The following is a 25,552-nucleotide window of genomic DNA, read 5'->3' as shown; positions in this document are numbered from 1 at the left end:
TGTAAATTTAAAGGGTTCAATTAATTTGATGTTTCTCATCAAATTATTATCATAAGCACTACATGGAATGTAGTATGCAAATCATTTTAATATTGTCAAAATAATTTAATAAATTTATATGATGATATTGTACATTAAATGTGAATGGTCATCGTACATTATTTCACATTGGCAATTGAATTACAAGAACATGATTTTATTTCATTTTTGCAATTAGGCGTAATTGCTTCATTTCAAATAAAAAATATGGATATTAAAATGAATCAATTTACGGTCAAAAAAATGACCTAAATTTAGACTCTTAAAATTGTCCTGTGAAAAACAAAAAACAACTACAGTAGCCTACATTCCATGTAGTGCTAAAAATGTGAAAAACGCTATTGCAAATTTTCAATGGTGCACGCTGTTCATGACGGTTTTACATATTTTTTGAATATTTTATATCTTCATCTTTACCCTTATTTATATCACATTGTTCGTGTAATTAAATGTGCGATGTGCGATGTGCGATGTTCGCGAATAATAATGAAATGAAATGTTTATGAAGTTGGAAAATGTATTCCCTAAAGGAATAGAAACTCCCATTCGGAACGATCGAAGTGACAGGAAGTAGTTTTAATCATTTTTATGCATTACACCGAGTGAAGACTTCATATTTTCCAAATTTTCATCCAGTGTTTGGTTTTATTCACACGTCCGGAAAAAAAATGCGAATGAAGAATCCGAAGAACAAACATTTGGAATGTCGTTTTAAAGGTCAGTCATGCGACCAGTTTCAATTTTCAAACTAAGGAAGTATATGATACGAATTTTCCCATGGGTCTGTGGCGAAGAGCGTGCAATAAAATTAGCATTTATTTAGTTGGGCACACGCCGATTGTTTTACCATATGTTTGACATTGTTGCTAGGAATTCCATAGCATTCACCGTGTTGGCTTGTGTTTCGGGCGATTACCCAAAAGATAATTTAAACTCGTTGTTATGGGCACGAGTCAAAAGTGTGAGAATATTTGAATCGTTTTTCAAAGTGTGGAAACACATTTGTTTCTTCTTCGGTTGAACTGAGAGTGTGGTTTTCAGGATGTATAATGTATTTATTGGTGAAAAAAAATACCATCAATATTTTGTTAGCTTGAACCAGGCGCCAGTATTGAACAAAAGAACTGTTCAACAGCACAATTGAGTATGCACAAAATCCGTTTGCGATGCACACATATGTCGTTTTGTTTTTTTTTTTTTCAATGTAAAAATTCCCATCAAAATTGGATGCTCAGTTATCTGCATAACAAGGGGAAAATGTGTGCAAAATTGTCGAAAAATCATGTAAATGATCACACATAGGCAAACACGAGTCAAACGATTATCATCCGCACCATTTGCAACATAAACATAAAATGTGTTGTTTTGACACACAAACACACAAAAATAAGGATGCGAAGAAAATCCCAGTTGATTGGAATTTCTCGGCCTAATGTATTTATTTTACAGTCAAACTGCATGAAGCACACTCAGGTAAATGTCCCCCGAACAAAAAAGGCACAGTACAAAGACAAAAGAAAATAATGAAGAATTGATCGAAGAAACTTCCGTATGTTGGGATTTTTTTCTTCTCTCGCATAATATAAAAATAGACACTAAAACGCTCAAACATTACGGGGGAAAACAATTCATTTGATAAAAAAAGTCCCCAATTGGGTTGTTGCTTTGAATTCGTCGGTTTTTCTACATTTCGTATGCAAATTTACTATCAAATACACAAATGATGCTTCTCACCGAACTAAGAAGAAAAATTATCCATTAACACTTTTGAACTTTGTTCAATGCACACAAATTTTTTCAACTTGAATTTTTATCTTCCCCACAAATTTTATATGCAAGTTCAATTGAATTCCTTTGAATTGGCCGCTAAAATTGAATTCGCGGCTAATGCGTTCCGTTGTCAAACACCAACTAACTAATTAAATGCGAAGCATTTCTAAACTAACTGATAGGACTTATAGTGTTTCGTTTGGCTAATTGGCGTTTTAGTTTAATTTTTCTTTTGCTGAATCATTCGAAGTCATATAAAATATCGTCATCGAACATGATGGATCGGAGTAGGGATGATGGACGTTAAATAAGATATGTGTGTATGGAGAATGTGTGTCTCACAACAATTGTATCACTGATGATGATGATGATGATGAATAGCACACGTAAAGCGTAAAACAATACTATAATGGCGATTCACAAACTATCGATTCACACACTGGCTTTTAGGGGAGGAGTATTTTGTATACACATATATGCGCATGAATTAGCACGCTCGTCTTCTGGTATTTAATCATTTAATTGTGAAATATCATTAACAATGGCTACCTATTAGCCGGAAATCTATCCGCTGCACCATTGCTGCTCACATTTAAAGTTACCCGCAATGAATTGCCGATGAGTTTGTAACACGAAAAACATTCGATTTACAGACAACGTGAATTTGAGTGTATCTCCATCCACTTCGGCGTAATAATTTCGTTTATTAAGGTGAGCAATTGTTCGAATTTGCCCACATTTATTGAAATACGTGTGAACATTAATTTTGATGAAAACCATAATTCGAACGATACCGATTTACGAACACACATACAACCAACGGTAGAAAAATTGTCTATCGATGAAATTGCTTTATGAATTTTGTCTGTAAACAATACCAATGATTTGATATCGTAATCGTGATATGTTTATTGTTACAACAAATTAATGTATTTTATCAGAATGACGCGAAAAAATGTGAACGACCAATTAATTGTTAAATTTTACATGTGGGAGACTGTAAATTTCCCGACGAACCGTTGTTTCGACGAAATGCGATTTTATCTACAATTCTCGAACAATAAAATTGACCGTGGAGAATGAACAGGCACAAGAGGTAGACAGACACAGAATACGCGGAATTTTTCAAGCTGATTGGAACTATCACGATTCGGCGCAATAATGACACCCCCAATCGCATTTTATTGAGTGCTATAAAAGAATTTGCAATATCAAAATTTGGAACCAGACAATTGCGGTACTCGAATAAATATGCATTTTAATGCACAACATCGATTTGCAGCAGTTTCATTTTTTTCTTTCATAGAAACTTATATTTTTCTACTTACGTATTCAAATGCTGCGTAGTGAAAATTATTTCAATAAGAATTTCAATAATTCTCAAGAGAACAATCATTGTGTGGGATACTGAGATAAGATCATAAAATCAATCTCTCCGTTTGGTTCAAGTTTCTCGTTAGTAAAACCCACACTAATCCATAAAAACTTGCGAATAAATTTAATTGGTCTTTATTCAATGTGTTGGCGAATGAAAATTCGAGAAAAATGAAGTTCAAAAATGCATAATTTGTAGGATGTTCCTTCTCGAAATTTGTTGATTTTCTTGAACTTGTACATCTCAACCAACATTGGTCGTATTCACTATCGTTCAATGTAAAGGTCGGTGCATTAATTAATCCTCATTCGATACTTTGACCTGTATCATCTGTCCAATGTTTCGAGCACAAGCCACAAGGTAGTGAAATTGCAATTAATTTGGCGGATTATCACTTTTACCGCAACAAGACGGTTACAATGTAATTGAATCAACTCGAAAAATGGTGATTTGTAGGTGGAGTTGAGCAATATCCGCATATCAGACAATCATTATTTCGGCAAGAATACACAATTCATAATTTTATCAGCGATAAACCACAACAACAACTGATACACGCCGTAGCATTTGTGTTGCAAATTCCAATGTTGCAATAGAATACTAGACATTATTTGTGCATCGCCAGCACAAAGTTTGCTGTACGCAAATATTCGTCTAAGACAAATTGAAAGTATTTCCATGACTTCAAACTGCTGACAGCTATGTAATATACTCTGCATTGTCTTTGGAATGTAAGCGGATGAGGGAAAATAGACTGAAAAGTTCTAGTTAACAGTTCATTGGATACTCAGCGTTTGAGATGCATCAACGTAATTAGGGATTGCTCGTTCGCTCGTTCGCTCCTTCGTTCCTTAACTGTTTGTCTTCAGAACTTGAGCATATCAAGTTTTCCAACACATTCATTATAATTGTACACTTTTTATGGATAGTCAGCGTTGTGAACTACGTACAAGTATTTTCGGTAGACAGCGTTTGTTCATTGATTTGTTGGCGCAACTTTTAGCAAGGTCACCTCATTATTTTGCATCATTATCAATTTTCTTTGCAATGAAAATGCTATGCGCTCATGTATGATTTCGTTTGACACACGTCTCAATCGACCGTGGACGGTTTTTGGGAGATCAGACAAACATCGAAAGATGTTTACCGCTATGGAATGTGGGACGAATTTTGTTGATTTTAATTAGAAAATAATTGGTAGATCAATTTCATTGTTTTCCCGTGAATTCAGATCCGAAACAAAAACCATGATATTGAATCCAATATTTTCCACGTGTTCAACTTATTCGAATAGAGTCAAATGTACGCTTGTCTCCAAGGGTATCTAGTCGAATATCCGAATCATGAATTCGGACGTAACGAAGTTTCTGGAAAAACCAACGGAATAAATCCCTAATTAATCGAAAAGACCGGAATCATTATGTATCACAAATTCTTTATTTATTTATTTTTTTACAAATTCTCAACTTGAACAATTAATGCTTACAATTTTAATGAATACATTTAAATTCCTAACAAATACAATTTTCCTTACAATAAACGACGCTGTTGCATCGTTTTCTTCTGGTAAAATATTGAATTATGAATCATAATTTATGATATTTCCAAGAGTGAATTTAAAATGTCGGACATTTCAGGTCGGTCAGCGGCACGTTTTCGAGTGCATGAAAACCCGATGTGAACCAATTGCATTAGGATTGGATTTGCATTTTTCGATGTTTTTTTCGAGTGTCCTTCAACCAATTCGTTGAGTCGCTGAGGTGATTCGTTGAATGCCCAAATGTATCGTGAAAGTTTACTGTAACTGCCGCGACGCTCGTCATACGCACGAAGACTGGTAGCCAATTCAAACAAGATCACACCAAACGCCCATACGTCATTTTTAGTGCTAATTATAAGCGACGAAATGAAGTCATCGGCCAAATAAGCATGAGTACCGTACACACGTTTCGATTTGGTGTGACCGCTTGTTCGACAGGCTAATCCAAAGTCGCCGATTTTCGGTTGTAAATTGCTGTCAAGCAAAATGTTTGCTGATTTAATGTCTCCATGTACCGTGGCTCGTTTGTGGAATGTGTGCAGAAATTGAAGTCCCCGAGCGGTGCCGATAGCAATATTCAGTCGTTGTTTGTATGTGAGTGGTAATTTTTTGTGTCTCAATCGAAGTTCCAACGAACCGCACGCCATCATTTGATACACCAAACATGCCGATGAACCGTTGAAACTGTATCCGTACAGTGGAAGAATGTTGTCGTGTCGATGTTCGTTCAAAAAACGCATTTCAATCACCACTTGCTTGAGACGTTTTTTTGTCGTTGCACTTTTATCGTATCCATTGCAGTCGATACGTTTGATTGCCACTTCGGTGCATTTCCATTTTCCTCGGTAAACAGTTCCAAAGGCGCCAGCACCGAGTTCTTGATTTCCACTCCAATTGTTTGTTGCACGAGTCAATTCGTCCAAAGAAATTTGTGGAATGCCGGCACAGATAATGTCAAATGGATTGACATCCGGTTTGTAGCTATCGGATCTGGGTGTTGAATTTGATTTTTTATGATGATTGTATGGTTTCGTTAACGCTTGAACTTGGGCTTTCAACGAGGAGAACGATGAACTTTTTGCAACAATGAGACGATGATATGATTGGTCAACGAGGTCCCGAAGTTGTTCCATCAATCGATTCTCCTTCATTCGATGAAATGCCATGAATAATTCGGCCACTGTATGGTTTTGATCTCCCCACAATGACAACAATTTCGATGACGGTGTTGGTGACTGCTTCAATTCATCGATGACCGAATTCTCGAAGCCAATCTCACGTGCCAACTTCTGCCAACGATCATTTTGATCCAATTGACCACACACAGTTCGATAAATGTTCAACGGAATCTCATGTACGAAACACGATGTATCAATTAACACAGAGCTCATCATTTTCTCTTCAATTTGTTCTTTCACACTGAAGAATTCGTTTTTTTTTTTATCTCAAGAAACTTTTACTGCAAAACCGTTCTTGGTTTAACTAGATGTTTCTGCTTTCGAACTCAAAGAGATACTGATTGTAGTTTGGTCTGCGGTGCATATTTTATAGCGTAAATTTCCCAATGTTCGATCGACAGATTTCCCGACTGCTTCGAATGGCAAGCAAAACGAGAAAAAGAAAGAAAAAAGAGAGAGAAGGGGAGTTTTTGGTGCACATTTGTCTCTGCATTTGCAAAAATGTCCCGATGCATGCATGCATCATATGCAAATTTCTTGCTATCCGAAACGAAAGATGGAATGACGGAGAAACGAAGAAAAAAAGGACGGAACGACACGAAGATAGACGAGGAAAGTTACCATTTCAGGTAGCATAAGAAATCGGTATTGTGGGTTTTTTTTGTGTCCGTAACGAATTATCCAAAAGTAAAAGGATTAGCATAATCCAATCGAGATGAACAAATACATCTTTCCTGCTCTATTTAATGAATTGCGTCTCTCTCAAATGCAGCTTGAAAAGTTACATTTTTTTGTAAATTCGCCAACAATTATGAATTTTTTTTATGATGCTTCATTTTTTGCCGGCTTTTTTTGGTGTGCGACGTCTTTCCTCTTACAATTACGCGCATTGCTATTTTTTTTTGCTTTAACAAGTTTTGGCTGAAAATAAATCAACACTACGAACACTGGAGACACATTTGTGTGCCACGAAAAATTCCCACACATCTGCCAACGGGAAATTTTGGTTTTAATTGGGTCGGCTTTCGATGGACTCATATCTTTTTATCTGCCTAATGATGTTTTATGACATTAAGTTTCAACTCCCCCCAAGCAAGGCATCTTTCACTTTCGTTTTTTGATGCGCATCCAAAGTTCGAATGTGGCTTTTTAGAAATTCATTCATACGAGTTTGGTGTAAGCGGTTTGGTGTACCGTTTTAAAATCGACATTGACTCGTATTCAAAACGAAAAAAATTGGTTGCTTCTGGAATTCAATATCAGTTTGAAATGTCGTCGTGATTAAAACAACAACGATTTTTCTTCAAAATGAGGTTGAAATAATTCAATCATCGGTTCTATACTGATACACTGTTTGGTTTTGCTCTAACGATACGACAGCCGAAATGTTGGGTTTGAACTATTTTACGTAAAATTTGACACGTAAGAAAAAGCGAAGTTTCGTGCAAACCAATTAGCACCTCAATATGCCCGACTAAATCATAGCATAAGTGAGATGCGAGTCAATCTAGCATCACGGCCACCGTACGATGGTTATAAAAACCCTGCAAGCAATGTTCAAATTTCATTTCTTGATCACAATCAGTTCATTCGTTCGCCGTTGCTCGTTGAAGTTAAAACGCATTTGAAATTATGTCTTGTGATTGGGGATTTGAAATCGGGTAGTGATAGATTCAAACAGTGACGCATAAAATGCCGTGTAAAGTGTTGTGAAGAATATATGGTCATAAGACCTTAATCCAAGTGCAGTGATATTTCGCAGAAATTTATTAATTCGTGCTGACGTTGGTAGAGTTTTTTTTTCAAATTGAGTACAAAAAAGTGGAATAGACAATCTACGGGAAATTCCCATCAATCAATAACGCATTCGAAGCAATATCGTTCAATCGCAAAGACTTTTTAAGAAGGATTGCAGTGCCAAAGATTAGAAGAGAGAAAAATTTCAGCGTTGTATGATTTTGACAGATTACGTGATTCTTATTCGTCGTGATTTAATTTTTCTTCTTCTTCTTCTCTGGTTGAAGTGTACGAGAGAGCGTACAAGAGAGAACAAGATAAATTGATGCATAGATTAAAGCAAACGACAATCTCAAGTGACACATTTTGGCGCGTGTAAGATACACATGCCATCGAATGAATGAGATAAATAAATAAAAACAAAATTCAAACGCAGAACACACCAAATGAAAGAGAAACGCGTCAAAACTGCAATGGTTAATCATAACCAACTACAAAAGATGCGTTATCGAAATGGCTGGAAAACGATAGAAAATTCGTCGAGTTTCTTACCACATTTGATCATTTACATGTGTATATCGAATTCAATGGTTCAAGCGCTGCTGACATACGAACACAATAGTCTAGACGATACATTGGTTTCGGCAGAACGAAACCATACATTCGACCAGAATCATACATCACACCGGCAGGGTCGATGTAAGTCAAAGTGAAATTTACATCACAAAACAAAGATTCAAAACATTGAATAATGATTCAATATAGGGCAATCACTCTCGTTAATTAAATGAAAGGAATTGTGTGCCATTTTTCCTCCATTTTTCTTATCATCTCGCATACATTGAAATCCAATTAACAACTTTGATCGTTCTTGATTTTTGTTTGTGGTTTTGAATTACATTAAATTCGTTAATTAAACGAGCATGACTACTAATCGTCACATTAATTGCTGTTACAACGGTTTTTTGTGTGTCATTCGTGTGTTCTTATACTCGGTTCATATATTGGATGCGCGTATAAATGGATGTAAATACGTTATTTCGAATTGTGCTAAATTTGTACAGCGTTTAGCAATTAGCAAAGTCGAAGAGAATTGAAATGAATCGTTGTATTTATAGGGTTTCCATTTTACACACTCGGACGATTCGTCAATACACCATGCCTTGGTTCGAATCAATTGATGGGAACATGCGTTTTGAGAGGAGAATGCACAGACGCAGGCGGTGTTGCTACGGGAAGCTGCAATTCGATTACACGTCAAGCCATTTGTTGTGTTTGTAAGTTGAATATGTTTTGATTGCTGCTTGCTATTTATTTTTTCAAATTTCTAATCATGAAATTTCGTGTGAACAATTCAACAAATTCACAGATCAACAAACGTGCGGCGGAACCACAGCCAATAACAACACATACTTCGTAAGCCCAAATTATCCTGGCCTATGGAGCGGTGGAACGTAAGTTTTGAATATTTAATCCTTCCAATAGTAATAGGCCAAATTATTCCTCATTGAGTTGTTTCCCTCTATCTACAGATGCTCAATCACAGTGAACCCGTGCAGTAGCACCGTGTGCCAGCTCCGTGTTGAATTTTCCGATTTATCTTTAGCCGGACCAAGTGGCGACGGTGTTTGCAATACGGACGTGATTCAAATTACTGGCGGAGCAACGGGCGTTCCAAATATATGCGGAGAAAATAGCGGTCAGCATGTTGTTGTTGATTTTGATGGCACAAACTCCATATCAATCACAATTGCGGCCACGTCTAGTTTCACCTTTGGCAGACATTGGTTCATTAGAGCCACACAAATCAATTGTGATTCAGCCATGCGAGGTATTGAATTGAAGTCGTTTGTGTTTTTTTTTTCTTCCGTGGAAATATTTTCATGTCGGTTTTCATGGAAATATTTTCTTCACCTATTCTTAAAAGAAGTTTTGTATTCGATTTCCTTTCTTCAAAAGCAATGTATCTGCCTCCTCAAACTATGTCTCGTAGGATCGATTGATAAAAGCATAAAATGACGTAACATATAAATCCGATTATTACTAAATTCAACTTCTTTTATTTACACAGCTCCATCAGGCTGTCTTCAGTATCATTATGGCTCGACCGGCATAGTGCGAAGTTTTAACTATAGCCCGTCACCAAATCCAATGCTCAATTCGATTGGCGTAGAAGGATCACGACAGATTGCAGGTTTGAGCTATGGAATTTGTATTCGAGCCATTTCATCGTGTTCAATTACCTATAGCATAATATCGACCGATGTGTATTCATTCACATTGACCGGCGACGTCGGAGCCGTCGACCCTGCTCTCCTTGGTACCGGAACACTTCAAGAGCAATTGTGTACAACAGATTATGTAATCATTCCAAATCCCAGTCAAGACGGTACATTGCTCACAAGCGGAAGTGATCGATTTTGTGGCCTTGGATTGACGGCAACAACGAGTAAGCCTAAAAATTTAAAGTCCAAACGTAAGACGACAATCGTGAACACAATCATTTTCAATTATTCATAATTTGTTCCGTACAGGTAATATTTTTCCGTATGTGTTGTACGTGGTGACGGACGGAGATGAAAATTTGGATATTGGAAACAGAGGATTTGCACTTGCCTACTCACAAAACATGTGTCCCGTTGTATAAACAATCATTTTCTGTCGAGCCGCATATCGAAGAATATCAAAAGATTATTTTTGGTCGTTCCAAAAAATTTGTTACTCCGCAATATTTGCTGTATCGCCTTAAAAAAAGGAAAATCTGAGGGTGGCAACACGAATAAGAAGAAAAAAGACAAATTGAAACAGTTCGTGTGTTTAATTTAATTGAAAATTTTATTTATTTGCTTGGTTTTTCGTTTGTTTGCATAAATAATTTTTCTATTCCATTTTTTTAAGGAAAAAAAAATTGGACGAAAATTCAAAAACAATTTCATAAATAAATAGGACAAAAAATCGAATCCTTACAAATGTTAATTACAGGTTTTTCTTTTCTTCATTTCTTTCATAGTTAAGTTAAAATTACGCTTACGAACTAGAACATTGTTGTCGAAATGAAAATAAAACAATAGGATTTAAAATGAAAAGCAAATGTCTTCGAAATGATGTGAAAATGAAGTAGTAAAAAAAAATGTGTGTGGCAAATATATTGGGATCGGTACAACGATTATGATTAATGAATTGAATTGCAGTTGAATATTGTATTCTATGCTCCGTTTTTCGTTTTGCCTTTAGTTTACAACATTTATGTCGACTTGGACAAACTGATACGTCGGTGTGTGTGTGTGTGTGTCTTTGTGTGAAACGATAAAGTTTGTTATTTATGGACAGAAGCGCGTGTGAGAACAGTCGAGAAATTATTTTTTTTTTTTGCTTTTCGTTCATCTAATTACTTGATTAGCATTACCGTATCAATAAAACAAAATTAAAATCAAACAAATCACAGATTTTCACATGTTTACAGTTTTCTTTAAGTTAGTTAGTGTGTGTGTTCTTTCAGTTTTATGATACATAACTTTGAAATTCTAATCTAATTTTTAGAGGCTAAAATTAGCGCTTGAATTCGTTTTGTTTCTTCTCATCTTCATTTCGGTAAGCTAAAAATGTATCAGAAATAACATTTGCGTGCATTTTCATTTCAATTCGTTTCGTTTTTTTATTTGCTTTGAATTCATTCATTTTTTTTATTATTCATATTATGTTTTTTTTTCTATTCACAATCGTTCCGAAAGAAACTTACGTAGGTCGCAACACAATCGCATTTAATTCGATTGGTTTGCTTGTTTTATTAGGAATATACAAGAACCATAAGACAGAATGTACAGAATCTAAATAGTTAAAAGTTCGTCTCTATATGTATGCTAAATACTAATGAATGATGTTTTTATCTCTCTCTTTCTTATAGAAATTAATGGCAATTGTCGAACAAATTGTTTACTTGCTTGGATTAATTTATGTCGCTTATTTTTGTTAAACATTTTACATTTCGACGACTCGTTCGTTCATTCGTTTTTCACGACTAATACAAACTAATTGTTAATCTGTTATGCATATGCATTGATCCAATCCGAAACAAAAACACATTGATCTCATGAAATTCAATGATAGTTGCTATTTTTTCTTCTATTTCCAACAAATTCAATGGATTTTCACATAATTTTTGCTTGGATGTTCCAATGATTGCATTTTAATACGCAACTTTTTTTTTCTTTAGAAATTATTTACAACATTTCTTTTTCTCTCGAATAAAATTAGGGGATTTTAATTTTTGTGTTAAATATTTGGAATCGCAGTGTCATTTTCAATGATCATTTCTATGGCCAAACTTATTGATATCACATCAAATTTTAGGAGCTTCGCATCGGTGGAATCGATTTGCCGTTAGTGTTTCTATTTCGATTTGACTGTTGCTGTTGTTCTTTGCGCCGTGCCCAAGAGAACATATTCGACAATGTGACCGTGGTATTGTTTCCATTGCTACTGCCACTGTGCGCCGAATTGCTGCCATCACTTTTCGATCGGCTGTTGTGTGTGTATTGACTGTAGCCGGAATCCGAACCGAAACTTGAATCGTGCGAGTAGATTGGTTGGATATGGCCCATTTCGGTTGAAGTGGATGGAATTCCAATGTGATTTCTACTGCGTGCATGCCTTGGATCGCGTTCGTTAAAATTCTGATAGTTCGGCATGTATGGCGATGAGTGTAGGTTTGAATGATACGGGCGACGATTTGATGTAGAAATGGTTCGATAGGCGCCATGCAGCGGTGGTGCACACGCACTGGCCATATCTTCGTGAAACACTGGCTCGGCATAGCTGTAAGTGTTGTCATTTTGATAGGAATATGGCAGCGTGCTGCCGGTGGCTCTGTGTCGCGATGACCGCGGATTGGTACGCGAACGACTGTTACCATTTGCCGGACAACGGATATTATCGCTCGGTGAATAGTATTGATTTTGCATTTGAATGCGATTATAATTGTTTAAATTCGAATTGCTATTGATTAAACGGCCCGGGAAAATGGTCGAAATCATTTGCTCTTGTGCCATTTGACTTTGATAATTGGTGGGCACGGCCGATCGATTGCCGCCAAATTTCGGGATCATCGGATGTTCCGATGACGATAACTGCTTATTGATTTGATTGTGACGTTCAACATCACTGTTTGTGCCATTGATTTGACCAACATTGGTTGACATTGCACCGCTTCCATTTCGACTATTCACATTATTATTTACACTATTCAATTGATTGCTTATGCTACTGTTATTTGAGTTGCTATGGCTTATTTCTACGTTATTGTTACTTCGATATTGATTGTAGCTTTGACTTTGATGACTGAAATACGGATGTTGATTCATCAAATGATTCGATTCGGACGATGTGTCATCGTGGCTTCCGTTCTCGTGCATATTACGATTTGTGGGCACATCGCTGGGTGATGGTGTCATTTTGCCACCGTTTCGCATTCGTTTGGTGCGATTGCGTAACGCCAAACCACTGTCAGGACTAGCGATTCGTGTTGGACCACTACTAAACGAACTATTACTATTGCCAGCCGCACCGTCATTCACCGGTGCCGTTGATGCGGACGACGATGATGACGAAAGCAACGAGTGTCTATCGTTTGAATTGCGCTCCATTTCGTTTGGATTGCCATTCATGTGACTATTATCCCCATTGTTATTATCACTGCTGTGGTTTGCATTGCCTGCGCTATTCAAGCATTCGTTGTACAGACTCGATATCGATGGTATTGTCTGCGAGATGGCAGCACACGTTGAGGTGGATGTTGCCATCGGAATCGATGTATTGTTTGCCGTAGTCAAGACACCATCCTGAACCGATGACGAAATGTGATATGGTTGTGCGGCGCCTCCATTCAAACTCAGTTCATCCTCAGCAAAATCATCATCCGACTGCACTCGCGGTTCACTTTCGATATCGGAATCACGTGGCCCCAACTCTTCATAGACGTTATCCAACGAACGGTATGGATCGGGACCGGGCGATGCACACACAAATACTGGCGGTGAACGCGAAATTGGGTATCCACTTGGAAAATGAATCGTCTTTGGGTGCAACATCTGGAAAAAGGGGGAAAAAAACAAACGATTCCATTTTAATAACAGCTTTTGATCTTTCATCGTTCATAAAAATGCTAATCATATTTAAACACTTCTTGTGCATTGGATAACAAAACCAAATGAAAACAATGAATTCAATTTACACGCTCATTTCTGAAGCGATAATTTTTATGCGCTGTAAAGCGAGAAGAGAATAAGTGAAAAAGAAACAAAGTCAAAACGCATCGATTTTCCATTCGCGTAATGGCAAATAATAGCACAGAAAAACGAAAACTATTACACTTAATGCATTTCCATTTGAATTAAATTGAAATGAACAAAAAAAATGGGTCAAATTTTATGTACGCGCAATGTTATGCAGCTCAAGCTCTCTGCTCGAAATGCGTTAAATGAATGCACGACAATCCATTAGAAAAACTTTTGCTTGTCTTCCATTCACGCTCGCTGTCTCTCTCCCCTTTTCTCGGTAACTGTGTGTTTTTCCACCGTTTTTCGGTATTATTTAATCGAAGTGCACTTCATTTTGCTAAAATTGAGCACTTCTTTTTGGCTGCTAATGCTGCTGCAGCCACTGCTGCGTGCTACTTTTTAATTTGAAACCAACTTTGCATATTCATTGCGGCTTTTTTGCTTTTTCTTCTCTCAATTGTTTCGGTTTACCACCAAAATGAAAGAAATAAATCCAAGGCGACTAAGTGCAAAAATCACACCTCAAGAGCAAATAAAATGTGACAATTGCAACTGGATATTTTTTTTGATTCACTTATTTTCCTGAGTGTGTGTGTGTGTGTGTGATTCAATATTGTGCTGAGCCACTTGTTCATTTGTGTCCATAAATCTGTGTTGTTTGGCGAGCAAAAATCTCGCCAGCACACAGTGTCTAATGGCGTCGAAGAGCCATGAGTAACGAAATCGATTTATTTATTGTATGGGTCATGTGGTGCATTGAAGAATCATTTAGCAGACGCATTCCTTTGAGTTTCGACCACCGAGCACTGCAATTATGGTACACTTCAGCACTTGTCTGACGAGCACTCAGACGCTAAAACCGTTCCGATCGAGAAAACGTATTTGAACGTGGGAGAAAAAAAACATCACCAGTACCAACAACACATTGCTGTTTGCGAGTGCTATTGAACATAATGACTTGTCGTCAGCGTTGTTGTTGATGTCAGTATTATCGTTTCAACTTGACGACGGCGATGGCAGCAGCAGCAGCAGCGACATTCGAATCCATTCAAACCGAACTCTATGTAATGTACATACAGACCAGTTTGAATGGAATTAATTTTCGAGCAAATCGAAGTCGATTTGTTATTTAACATTTGGCCGTTTTGTGTTACACAGCACAAGTCATAAATTCGGCTGTGGATTTGTGTGATGAACCAATGTCCCTGCGTGTATGTGTGTGTGTGTTAGTATATCGTCAAAAAATCAAGGTCAACCGATGCTGTTTTGCAGTGAAAAAAACCAAAATTATTACCATCAAATCCTTTTAAAAATTTACATCATTCAAAGCAGTGAGCCATTATGCTGGCATTCCGCATTTTATGACTCGAGAGAAATCTCTTGTGCGCGCGTTCTCTCTCTCTCTCTCTCTCTCTCTCTCTCTCTCTTTCAAGACTTGATTATGAATTTAAATCCGTGTGTTTTTTTTATTTACTTCTCGTGAAATATAAAACAAAATTAAGACTTTGAATACAGTTACACATCATTTTGAATGGTTTGCAAAGAGCCATACTTTATGGCGAAGTTCCCATTTTTACCTTTGCCATGTTTTTTGGATGGTGGTGTGCAAAGGGAGAGTGAGAGAAGGCAATTCGAATACAAAAACTCAATTTAGTTAGCTCATTTATAATTCTGCTAAAAAGGCGAAAGCACGAGGCGAGGAATCGAGAGAAATGGAGAGAGAGCATCATGCTTCACACGGTTTATATTCCCTTCGCATTCGTTGTCGACTGTCGCATTCAGTTGACGATTATTGTGGTCATTTATTATTGCGCCATGGGTTTTCCGAAGACTAATTTGATGTGACTTTTCTTGATGTATATTTTCGCAAGCAACCGACGTCGGCAACGACATCGACGACGACGACGGCTGACTTCGGCCCGATAAATTGACATAAAAGAACACTAAAAAGCCAAGTGCACATACGACTGAATAAAAGGCAGAAAAAAAAGAGAATCCAAGCAAAGCACATACATAATGCACGATGTCAGTGGAGAAAAAAACATTCCAAGTTCCTTTTCTCCGTTTTTCTCTCTCAAGAGGTAGAAAAACACTGCAACAATAAAGGATGTGAAAAGAAAGTACCCCGAAGAGATGCATAGAAAAGAAGAAATAAAAACCGGAGGAAACTTTAAAGAAGTATTTGAGCTGATGGGATGAGCGACTCGATGCCTTTTTTCTCTCTTTCTGCTTTTAATGCTGTTTAACCATCGCTTACGCATCGAAAGCACATATGCAGCGAGGGAGTGCAAACGTTGGGTTTTCAGGTCGAGTAAACGCATTTGATGAAGCCAACAACGATTGAATGCGAACGACTTAAGACCACACATGAATGTGTGTGAGTGAGTGTGCCTGTGAAGGATGATTGTTGTGAAAATTTCCCTCTCTTTACTGGCATTGTTCTGAAATAGGAGAGAGAAAAGAGTCCATGCCTCTTTATCATCGTCGCCGTTGTCGTTTTTGCCATTCTGTACGCGTGTAATGTGCGTTGAGTTAGTTTGCTTTGAGACTTTACTTGTAATTGGCATTCAATTTTCATGCTTTTTCTCATTCCGGTTGTTCATGTGGCAATCGCTTTTGATGCCATACAGTCTTACCCGTGCATGTGCTTTTGAAATGCTTTTGAGAATTTAAAATTTATTTTATCTTTTCCGTTTATCCGCTTAAATATTGTCTGTGAGCAATTTGCGCCCGCACTTTTCACCCGGTTTTTTGCTTTCTGTTCTCTTTCTCTTTCTCTGTGCATCGCTCGTCAAAAGAATCGTCTTTTGATACTTTCATACATGTTGTTTACTTGTTTGTGTCTTGTGCCTCTGTTGCTTGCATCGACCGCTTCTTGTCGGCACTCTTTTCATGTGCTTTGAATAAATGGTTTGGGGAGAGAAAAGGCAACAGCAAAAACTGTTAATGTTTATATTCATTTTTTGTATGTGTAGGTGGGTGGATGGGTGAGTGTATGTTTATTGCTGTAAAATCATTGCACAATGTGCATTTGTTTTTCTCAACGGTCGTTTCGGTGCGAATTGAATTTTCTTTACTTTTGTTCTCGACCCGTGTACGTGTTTATGATGTATCATGAGTGATGATATTATTCACGTTTGAATGCTTTAAATGGATTTGAAAACATGTAATGCCCAAAGAATATCATCCATACACGCGCGACGCTCTTGCTCTTCGTTCGCTTGACTTGACTTGCATAAGAATCAGTGCATATTTTTGTGCGTGCGTGTGCCACAAACTAAGCACTCTCGTCAGCCCCGTCGATCCAAACAAGAGAGAGAGAAATCACATCTAAAGCTCATACGTGCATAAAAGACATAAAGAAAAATGGATGGTATTTATGTTATGGTGCAAACAAACGCTCCACTTCACAGCCTTGTGTAAACAAGATCCATGCGTGGATGTGTGTGTGTGTGTTGCTGAAGCGATCGGATTCTATTGCCGAGGGTAAAAAAAGTGCGCATCTACAAGTACAATTAGATGGTATTCATGGCAGTGTGAGCACTTTATGTACGTGTGTATAGCAAGGAGCGGGTAAGAATGCTGTGTGATGCTTTAGTTTCGGGCGCTATGGAAAGTGCATTCTTTTGTCGACTCTCAATGACAACGCAATCTTGTTATACTGTGTGGGCAAAGTCATAAAAGTTTCCCTTGAACTATGCTAAGTGTATGCAAGTCGTTTCCACTGAATGGGCGACAATTCGTATAAATCGTTGTTGTTTGATGTTAATGTGACCGATGCTTGCAGAGAATTCAACCGTACTTCGATGATCCAGTGTATGATATGCGATGCGATGCGAAACGTCATCTCGACAAACAGCATCAGGTACTTCGTCATTGAACCAATTCTTGTGGATATCAAACCATTTGAATTTAAAATCGAAAACTACTTTGGATCGATAACTGGATAAGGTCTTATTGAAAACCCAGAAACAAAATGATGGCATTCGGGATTTCTTTTTTACGGTTATAACAAAAATTCCGCATTCCGATTAACCAAAACCGATTTTCAATTTGTATTTTAATTTCTTGTACAAAGAATTTCGACTTATTTTGTTAGTGGTGGTGGCGATGGTGATGGTGCTGCAAGGAATCCATTCAATCGCTTAACAGAAAACCGAAGAGAAATAAATTTTTTTCCTTTTTCTCGTTCTCTTGTCGTCTCAATCGTTTGATACACATTCATTGAATGTCGATGTTTTAAATGTAAATAGGCGAAGGGAACATGAGCGAACGGCGCAAGAGAAATGCCAGTTTGATTGATGTTACTCAGTCGTCGAGATAAAGTGGAGCTAAAACGAATGTGGGCAATGAAAAGTGGCTCTTTGTGGTTCTTTCTCTTGATCGAATTAAATTCTCTTTCTTCTTCAATTTTTTTTTCTTCTCTTCACTAAAGAGTCGAGTCTTGAGTACACGAGAAAAAAAACGGCATCTTTGCGAAACGTAAGTAAATGTTTCAATAATCATTTTTCATCGGTCAAAACACAAAGAAGAGATTAACCAATGCCGTTCCATTCAATGGACGAACGCTGAGTTTAATTCAGTCAGTTTGTTCAGTGCTTGTACCGTTTCACTCCCCTTTTTTTCTATCAGGCATTTCATTTTCGATATTCAACTTCAATTAAATACAAAGGGAATTTCAATTGGATGCTGTTGCATTTCAAAAGATATTCAATCAAAATAAACATTAAATTACAATTTCTTTTCGAATTCGTGGCATTCCACTATCGATTCACAAAGCCATGTTTATGAACCACTTGAGTGTAATTGAATGTGAACGAGTGAGCAAGCGGCCGGTCGGTTGGTCACTCAAGACTGACATAAGTAGAAAATTCTACAGAATGCTTGGTTGAGGGCCGTTGAATCGATATTTCATCGATGCGTCGGTGTAAACACATCTAAAAAACATCAAAACGATGCTCGTTTTTTTCGATTCGGCTTAGTGTTATCAATGATTCCCATCTCTCATTTACGAATCATTTCTTTCATTTCATTAAAAATAAAAAGAATGCTTTGGGCTTTTTTCGGTGGAATTCTCGTGTGTTTTAATGAAACTGCCAACATTGCGAGAATCGAAAGTGAAGAAACAGCATCAAATTAGCCGCAGCAACGTAGCCGCACCATACCATTCATAAACAAATTGAACAGCCACATATCGTATCGAATCACATGAGTGAACGCAAACAAAAAAAAACCCATAAGTGGGTATTATATATTCTTTAGATGGACATGAATCGAGTGCCGCGTGCATCTAAAGCAGATCACACAGCCAAAGGTATCGATATAGTCGCGGCGAGTAAATAGTAGATTTTATCGCTGTTACCATCATCATTTCATTGTTTGCATTCGACTGCAAAAGATGACATTCAAATTACACCGCACCGAATGATGAAATTCACAAGAAAGGCCTCGAACACATGCAAAAAAATTGATGTGGTGTGGCAAAGAGGAAATATTATGTTCTAGCGAGTTGTTGTCGTTGCACGAGATTGCAGCAAAAGAGCCCAAAATTCGTTCATTGACGACACAATTAAATTGACAGCATTTAACAACGACCACTTCCAGAAGAAAAAAAATTCCGCTCATTTGTTTGCAGCATGTGAACAAGCATTTTCTACAATGGTCACATTTTCGTCGTATTCCTCGTTTGCCATAGGAACAAAACTGCTGATATTCATCTTCGAGACAAACATCTCCGTTGCTTTTGAAAAGACGGCTTCGGAAATTCATCGAACAATGGGAACATTCGAAGAAGAAGAAAAAAAAACAAGAAAGAGCCAAAGAAGATGATGACAACAACGAAAAAGGCGTATGAAATCGAACGGATCTAAATGTGAAATCCGATATGAATTTGGAACATTGTGTGTTTCTCGTGATCCCGTGTAAGCAACTTGTTCTCCGTTTTATTTTTCATCCTGATTTTTATATTGTCTATTGCGAAAAGAGCACACACAAAAAAGGGTATAATAGCATCGAACGCATGGCACAGAGAATTAAGAAGAATTCGTGCCTCGAAAACTCTATTCCTTTTCCATTTTTGGGATTCAAGGAAAGAACACACACACTCACACACACATGCTAAAGGAACTTCACAAGGAACTGGTTTTTCACGTTCGAAAACTAAAATTCGGTAACGGCCACATTTGAATATCATCACATATCGGAAAAAGCAATGAACAATATAATATGAAGAAGGAAATGGGTTGACATTGTATTGTCGAATACACAATAAAATCAGCGTTTTCTCTATTTATTTGGATCGTTGAGAGAGTGAAGAAAGAGATAGAGAACGAGAATGAGAAAAGAAGGATTTTGAAAAGAGGTAAAGACGGGTGAATGAAGAGAAATGTGCTGAAATTAAGCACCGGTCAGCCCGTTCCATATGCGCTCCGATAAAAGAGTTCGGATGTAAACAAAAACAAAAAAGTGAGCTCAAATCTGTTTTGCTTCTCTGGGTATATTCACAAGCAAGTCGTCTGTTTGAAAAAATTGAGCCTGAAAAAAAATCAATCTAAATCGTCAAGGCGTTTCGCTTGAAATCCATACGCAAATATTTGCATATAACGCGGCAACGGTGTGTTTTTCTTCCACACCATTCTTGGCCATGATCCCCGGCTGCTGCTGCTGCTGCTGCTGTTGCCGTTACCTTTTTCACTTTTATTTTCGCTTCAGGTTTTTTTTCGGTGATTTTCATTGAGATGAAATGTGATATTTTGGTCTATGATTTGTTTGTTTTGTGTGCAAAGCAAATATTTTTTTTGCAGCATGAAACTGCTCGTGGTAGAGTTTAAAATGATTCATTTCAACTGGATGAACAATTTTTCGTCAAGATTACTTTTTTTGTAGGTTTAACCTCGTCACAGCCCATTTTGATGCGAGCAACTTGATGGCTCATGAAATACTAAAGACTTTCTGAGCATAATTCTGAATTACTTCAACTGTGAGATAGATTCCATTTTTCGAAATTTCTTGAAAAGTCGCTTGCAATTCACAATGTCGTTGCCAAACAAAAGGAGGCGTACAACAATCCCAATTCATTTCCTTGTCATCGGAGTGTTTCTTTTAATCGTAGTTTTTCATTGAACTTGGTCTGCTGGTGCTACTGCTGCTACTGCGCTGATACACATTGTTAGTTACTTGGATGTGATCTGAATATCCGTTCTTTTCATTTGACTGTAACGTGTCTCTTTTGTCATCGTCATCATCATGGTCTATGCAGCGCCATTGTTATTCGATCACCATTGTTCTGTGCTCAAAAATGAGCTCTTTATTATATATATGTGTACCACGGATCTGGATAGATTCAATTTACGTCTCATTTTCAAGCGCATTGTGATTCAGGTAACGTGCACCGTGTGTGTGTGTGTGTGTGTTGACACATTAAATCACAATATTTTGACAAACCCATCGACACTATTGGTTTGTTTCCGCTTCAAGTGCTATTCATATACGGCATGGCATTGTCTTTTTCTTCGATTTTTTTACATTTGATTCAATTAGAAAATAATAATTTGTTAACTGGATTTAATTTTCTGTAACGTTTAACTGTGCTACTTGAATAATCTTCCGGTAAATGTGTCGTGTAATTCGATTCATTGGGTTTTCATTGGTTGTTCAAGTGGTGAAAACAATCTTTGATTCTTGGAATATTTCTTTCTGTTCAGCACAATTACCTCCATATTATGATGCCGTACCAATGGATGATGATGTAGATGTGCATCTGGGTCTTCGTATGCAACTGAATGGCCAGTTGAAACTCCACTTGTGTCCAAATGTCCGTTACGCTTCGGCAACGATTTGCACGGCCAGAAGTTTGTCATCTTTCTTTTGTGTCTGCAGGGAAAAAAAGGAAAATACAATGAAATGGTTTTTATTAGAAAAGAATTTATCTTATTTATTCTTCGTCTATTGGATATTGCAATATGGAATTTCAAATCGAATGGAAAGCAAAATCCTTCTTGAAATTTAATATTTCTGATCGACGTTAGAACGCGTTTTTTCCCGTTGTATTTATGTCAGAGCTTATATCTATGTATGCCAGAGCTCGCATACAATTATTTTACATCAATATTGTTCCTCGTCATTTCGATTCAACAACGGTCAGGCTACCGAACTGAATAATATGGTGAGTTATACCATGAAAAACTCATCAAATAATTGAATGATGGAAGATGAAATCTCTCAAGAGCTGGCTCGTAATGCATCTTGTTCCATTTTTTTTTCGTACTCCGTTTACTTTTTCGTTCCCATTCAACGAAAAACTTATTATTGGAAGCAAAAATAAAATTCGCGGAAAATTTGTATAACGAATGTATTTTCTCTATTTTCTTTCTCATTCTCTAGCAGAGAATCTCTACTAAAATCCCACTCCCGCTCTAGTTCTCTTTGCTTTTTTTTCTGCACTCTCCCACAAATGCATTCCCCAAGCACAAATGCTCAATCTTTTCACAGCCATCACAAAACATGCACAACGAAGACTTATAATCAGCATCTTGAAATATATTACTCTTGCACTCACCGTACGGCTCTTTTTTCCCTACTTTTTTAAATTCGAATTTTTCATTAAAAATATTATGCATTCGAAACGAAGTTCGTCTATTTTTTTTTCTACCACCGTCGTCGCAATTTAACTGCAGGAGGGAGAGAAAAAATAACTTTATCCAATGCAAATATGGTACGAGGAAATAAACTGCAGAGATATTTAAGTTTTTTTATTTCATTCTTGTTATTTCAATAATTCACTCGACGGATATTTCCACGAACTAAAAGTTAGAGAATAAATCGCATGGCTTCATTCTCTTTCAGCTAAATTAAACAGTTTTGCGATCAACATGTTGCGAGAGAATGAAAAAAAAAACACACACACACACGACTGGTGCAACTGGCACCATACCATTTGCATTTGTTCAGGCTTTTAACAACAGGTTCGTTCAATTTCTACGCGTTATTCTTTCTCTGTTTGAGAGTTGATCGTGTCTCTGTTCGCACCGCGATTTCTTTTTTTTCGTCAATAGATAATAATTTAAAGTTATTAAGTAATTCGCTCAATCCTTCGTCGAAAATACGTTGCCAGCGATTGGAGATGAACAAAGCGCACATGTTCATAAGGATGTTGCTTGCAAAAATGTAAAAAAATTGGCTGTGAAATGAACAGCAAACTCGTAATATCGTGATTGCTTACATTTTGAGATTTTGATTTCGCCCGAATTTTGAAGGAACAAGAAAAAGCGTGGAACGTGTATTGCATGTGAGGAATCGACGAGGAAATCTAAAATGAAAATACCCTCAAGTGAAATGCGGAAGTGACGGGAATTTTTTCAGCAAATTTCCGCAATATTCTTGGTGTTCACTTAAAAATTTCTTTTGCTGTACTTTTTCTTTGCACTTGTTCCGATTTGCGATTACAACTGTTGGTTCGCCCGCATGCTGGGTTCCGCACCATTCCAATATAAACGTGTGCATTCAATCGAAATGCTTTCGCCAGTGACAACAATACAAGAATATATGAATTTGTTCACTCTCGCCGCTTCGAGAATGTACCGCTCTCAGGTTGATGACGACGACAACAACAACGGAGACGGAAGAAAAGGAGCCGAGAAGAGCGATAACAAAAATAATATATTTCAGCGGCTACCTTAAGATTACTATTGCTAGAGATATAAAGGCACACGCTGAGTTATGCTCAGGTATCCACAATTGTGCCAAGTTAAAAAAATCAAAAATTCAAATAATTTTCCCTTGTTGTGTCCCAGTTTTAAGGGCCATTTCTGTGTATGTGTGTTTATGTGTTTGCGCGGGTGTCGAAAAGTTTGTTGATTTTTTTTCGTCTCTCTCTTTGGCTTGTTCGTTCTTTTCTTCGCTCTTGGATGTCATAAATGTCGTCATGTGTAACGGACGATGAAGCTCTATATACAACAGCTTCAAAATTAATAAAGTTTTCCCCATTTGTTCGATGCTATGCTCCTAACCCGAACGACACGGGATTTTCGTCGATTTTTTTCCCTTTGTGTCAGTGTGTGTGTGTGTGTGTCGCTTGTAATGTTTTTCTTTTTTTCTTTTTCTTCGCCATATCCTATATTTCATATTTCGCTTTCTTGAAGTTTACATTTGCTTTTTCTTCTGTTTCCTCTTGTCGATTCGTGAAAAGTTTTCCGGAGGCGAAATTCTTTATTTGAAGTTTCGATTGAATATTTGCGTGTTTTCTGTGTGTATGTGTGTATGTCTTCGTGTTTAAGCGCTAAAGCTTGAGCTGAAGAATATGAGTTTTATTATTATCATCATCATTCGTTGTAATTTTTCTTCTTTAACAAATTTCTGGGGCATTTGCTTCAAAACAAATTCAACTTTCTTTTTTCTTCTTCTTCGTCATCATCTTCCTTCTGTTGATTGATGATGATCAACCGTAACCGAATGAAACTTGAGTTTTATTAGCATATTTTGACGCTTCAAAAACCGAAAGGTGTATCGAACGAAATGAATAAATGTGATACTCGGTTGATTTATGAAAAAAAGGAAGTAAACTTCAAAGGCGACACAATCGGAAATTGAAAATTGCTTTATGAAAAGGTTCGTCAAAAAATTAAAACGAGAACTTTTTCATTGTTTTTCATTTTTTACAGTTTTTTTTTTCTCTGTTGCTGCTTTTTTCCTGTTGTATCGCTTTCATCAGTCTTGAGTGACATGGCAAATTGGGCTTTGCCCGGATGAAAAAGGCTCTGCGATGGTAATGGAATGGAGGTGGAAAGTGGAGAGAGAGAGAGAGAGAGAGAGAGAATGAGAAAGTGGAAAGCAATTTATTCAAATTGAATCAAGGTGAACCGAACAACGATATCTGAGCGACGAAAGCCGTGCAAAGCATCGCGCAGCCCGTGTTTTTCTTTTCTGTGGCATCGCATTTCGCGAGTGAGTTTTTGATAAATTTGCCAAAAATAACCTTATTTACATGGCACCGCGTGGAATAGATTGTTCGGTGAACGGCCCCGAAAATGATGAAAGCTCAAGTGCTGTACTACTCGACGGTGTTTGTTACATTTTGTGATTTATTTCTTTGCAAAATGAATATTAATGCGATTTGATTTAACAAAACCACTCCACCACCGTCCACCGAGACAAAGTTTTGCATATTTCTTTTTTTTGGTTGCGCCTTCCCATTCGTTGTTATGCATTGTGGCTTTCGTATTCCGGGCGGTTGTTGTCAATTTAATTTCATGAGCAAAATGAAATTTTTGCCATTGCTAATTTTATATTGAGAGCCATCAATCAAGAGCATTTGCTTGATGTGCCTGCAAGCATCTTAATTGTTGTCTCCTTCATTTCGGGATTTTTGCATCAACTTTCCAAACGAGATAGTCAGCGGATAAAGAAGACAAGACAAAAGAAGAAGAGAGAGAGAGAGAGAGAAAAAATTGGCTCATGCTTTTGTTCTTGCTCTTGAAAATTTGAAATTCAAAAGCAATGTTGATAAGTTTTGAAGAGAGAATGATGTGACGACCGAAACAGAAAAGAAAGAAACTTTTCTATGCAAATCTGGATGACGTTGTGTTTTCTTTCTTTCTCTCTCTCTCTCTCTCTCTCTCTCTCTCTCTCTCTCTCTCTCTCT

The 25,552-nt window shown here is 37.2% G+C and overlaps 3 protein-coding genes across 3 annotated transcripts in view; 1 reads left to right on the top strand and 2 right to left on the bottom strand.

The window, feature by feature from the left end:
• Positions 1 to 4,777: 4,777 nt before the first annotated feature.
• Positions 4,778 to 6,118, bottom strand: LOC129577770 (serine/threonine-protein kinase pelle-like). The gene has a single exon (XM_055465328.1). It carries the CDS (start codon positions 6,116 to 6,118, stop codon positions 4,778 to 4,780), a length of 1,341 nt encoding a protein of 446 aa, XP_055321303.1.
• A 2,043-nt stretch (positions 6,119 to 8,161) lies between these two features.
• Positions 8,162 to 10,286, top strand: LOC129569165 (uncharacterized). The gene is made up of 6 exons (XM_055447736.1): positions 8,162 to 8,338; positions 8,758 to 8,916; positions 9,009 to 9,093; positions 9,172 to 9,470; positions 9,711 to 10,088; positions 10,174 to 10,286. Exons 1-6 carry the CDS (start codon positions 8,209 to 8,211, stop codon positions 10,284 to 10,286), a joined length of 1,164 nt encoding a protein of 387 aa, XP_055303711.1. The 5' UTR covers positions 8,162 to 8,208.
• A 169-nt stretch (positions 10,287 to 10,455) lies between these two features.
• Positions 10,456 to 25,552, bottom strand: part of LOC129566874 (probable serine/threonine-protein kinase clkA) — a 121,681-nt gene continuing 106,584 nt past the window's right edge. Inside the window, exons 4-5 of the mRNA XM_055443177.1 lie at positions 21,627 to 21,786; positions 10,456 to 13,725 (exon numbers count right to left, since the gene is read on the bottom strand). Coding sequence (XP_055299152.1) covers positions 11,986 to 13,725; positions 21,627 to 21,786 — 1,900 coding nt within the window. The 3' untranslated portion in view covers positions 10,456 to 11,985. The remainder of the gene's footprint in view (positions 13,726 to 21,626; positions 21,787 to 25,552) is intronic.

This window comes from Sitodiplosis mosellana, unplaced genomic scaffold (assembly GCF_009176505.1).
Source record: "Sitodiplosis mosellana isolate CC-2019 unplaced genomic scaffold, AAFC_SMos_1.0 Smas_scaffold_1, whole genome shotgun sequence".
NCBI classification, from domain to species: domain Eukaryota; kingdom Metazoa; phylum Arthropoda; class Insecta; order Diptera; family Cecidomyiidae; genus Sitodiplosis; species Sitodiplosis mosellana.
The sequence above is the reverse complement of the archived record's forward strand: the minus strand, read 5'-3'. Positions and strand labels throughout refer to the sequence as shown.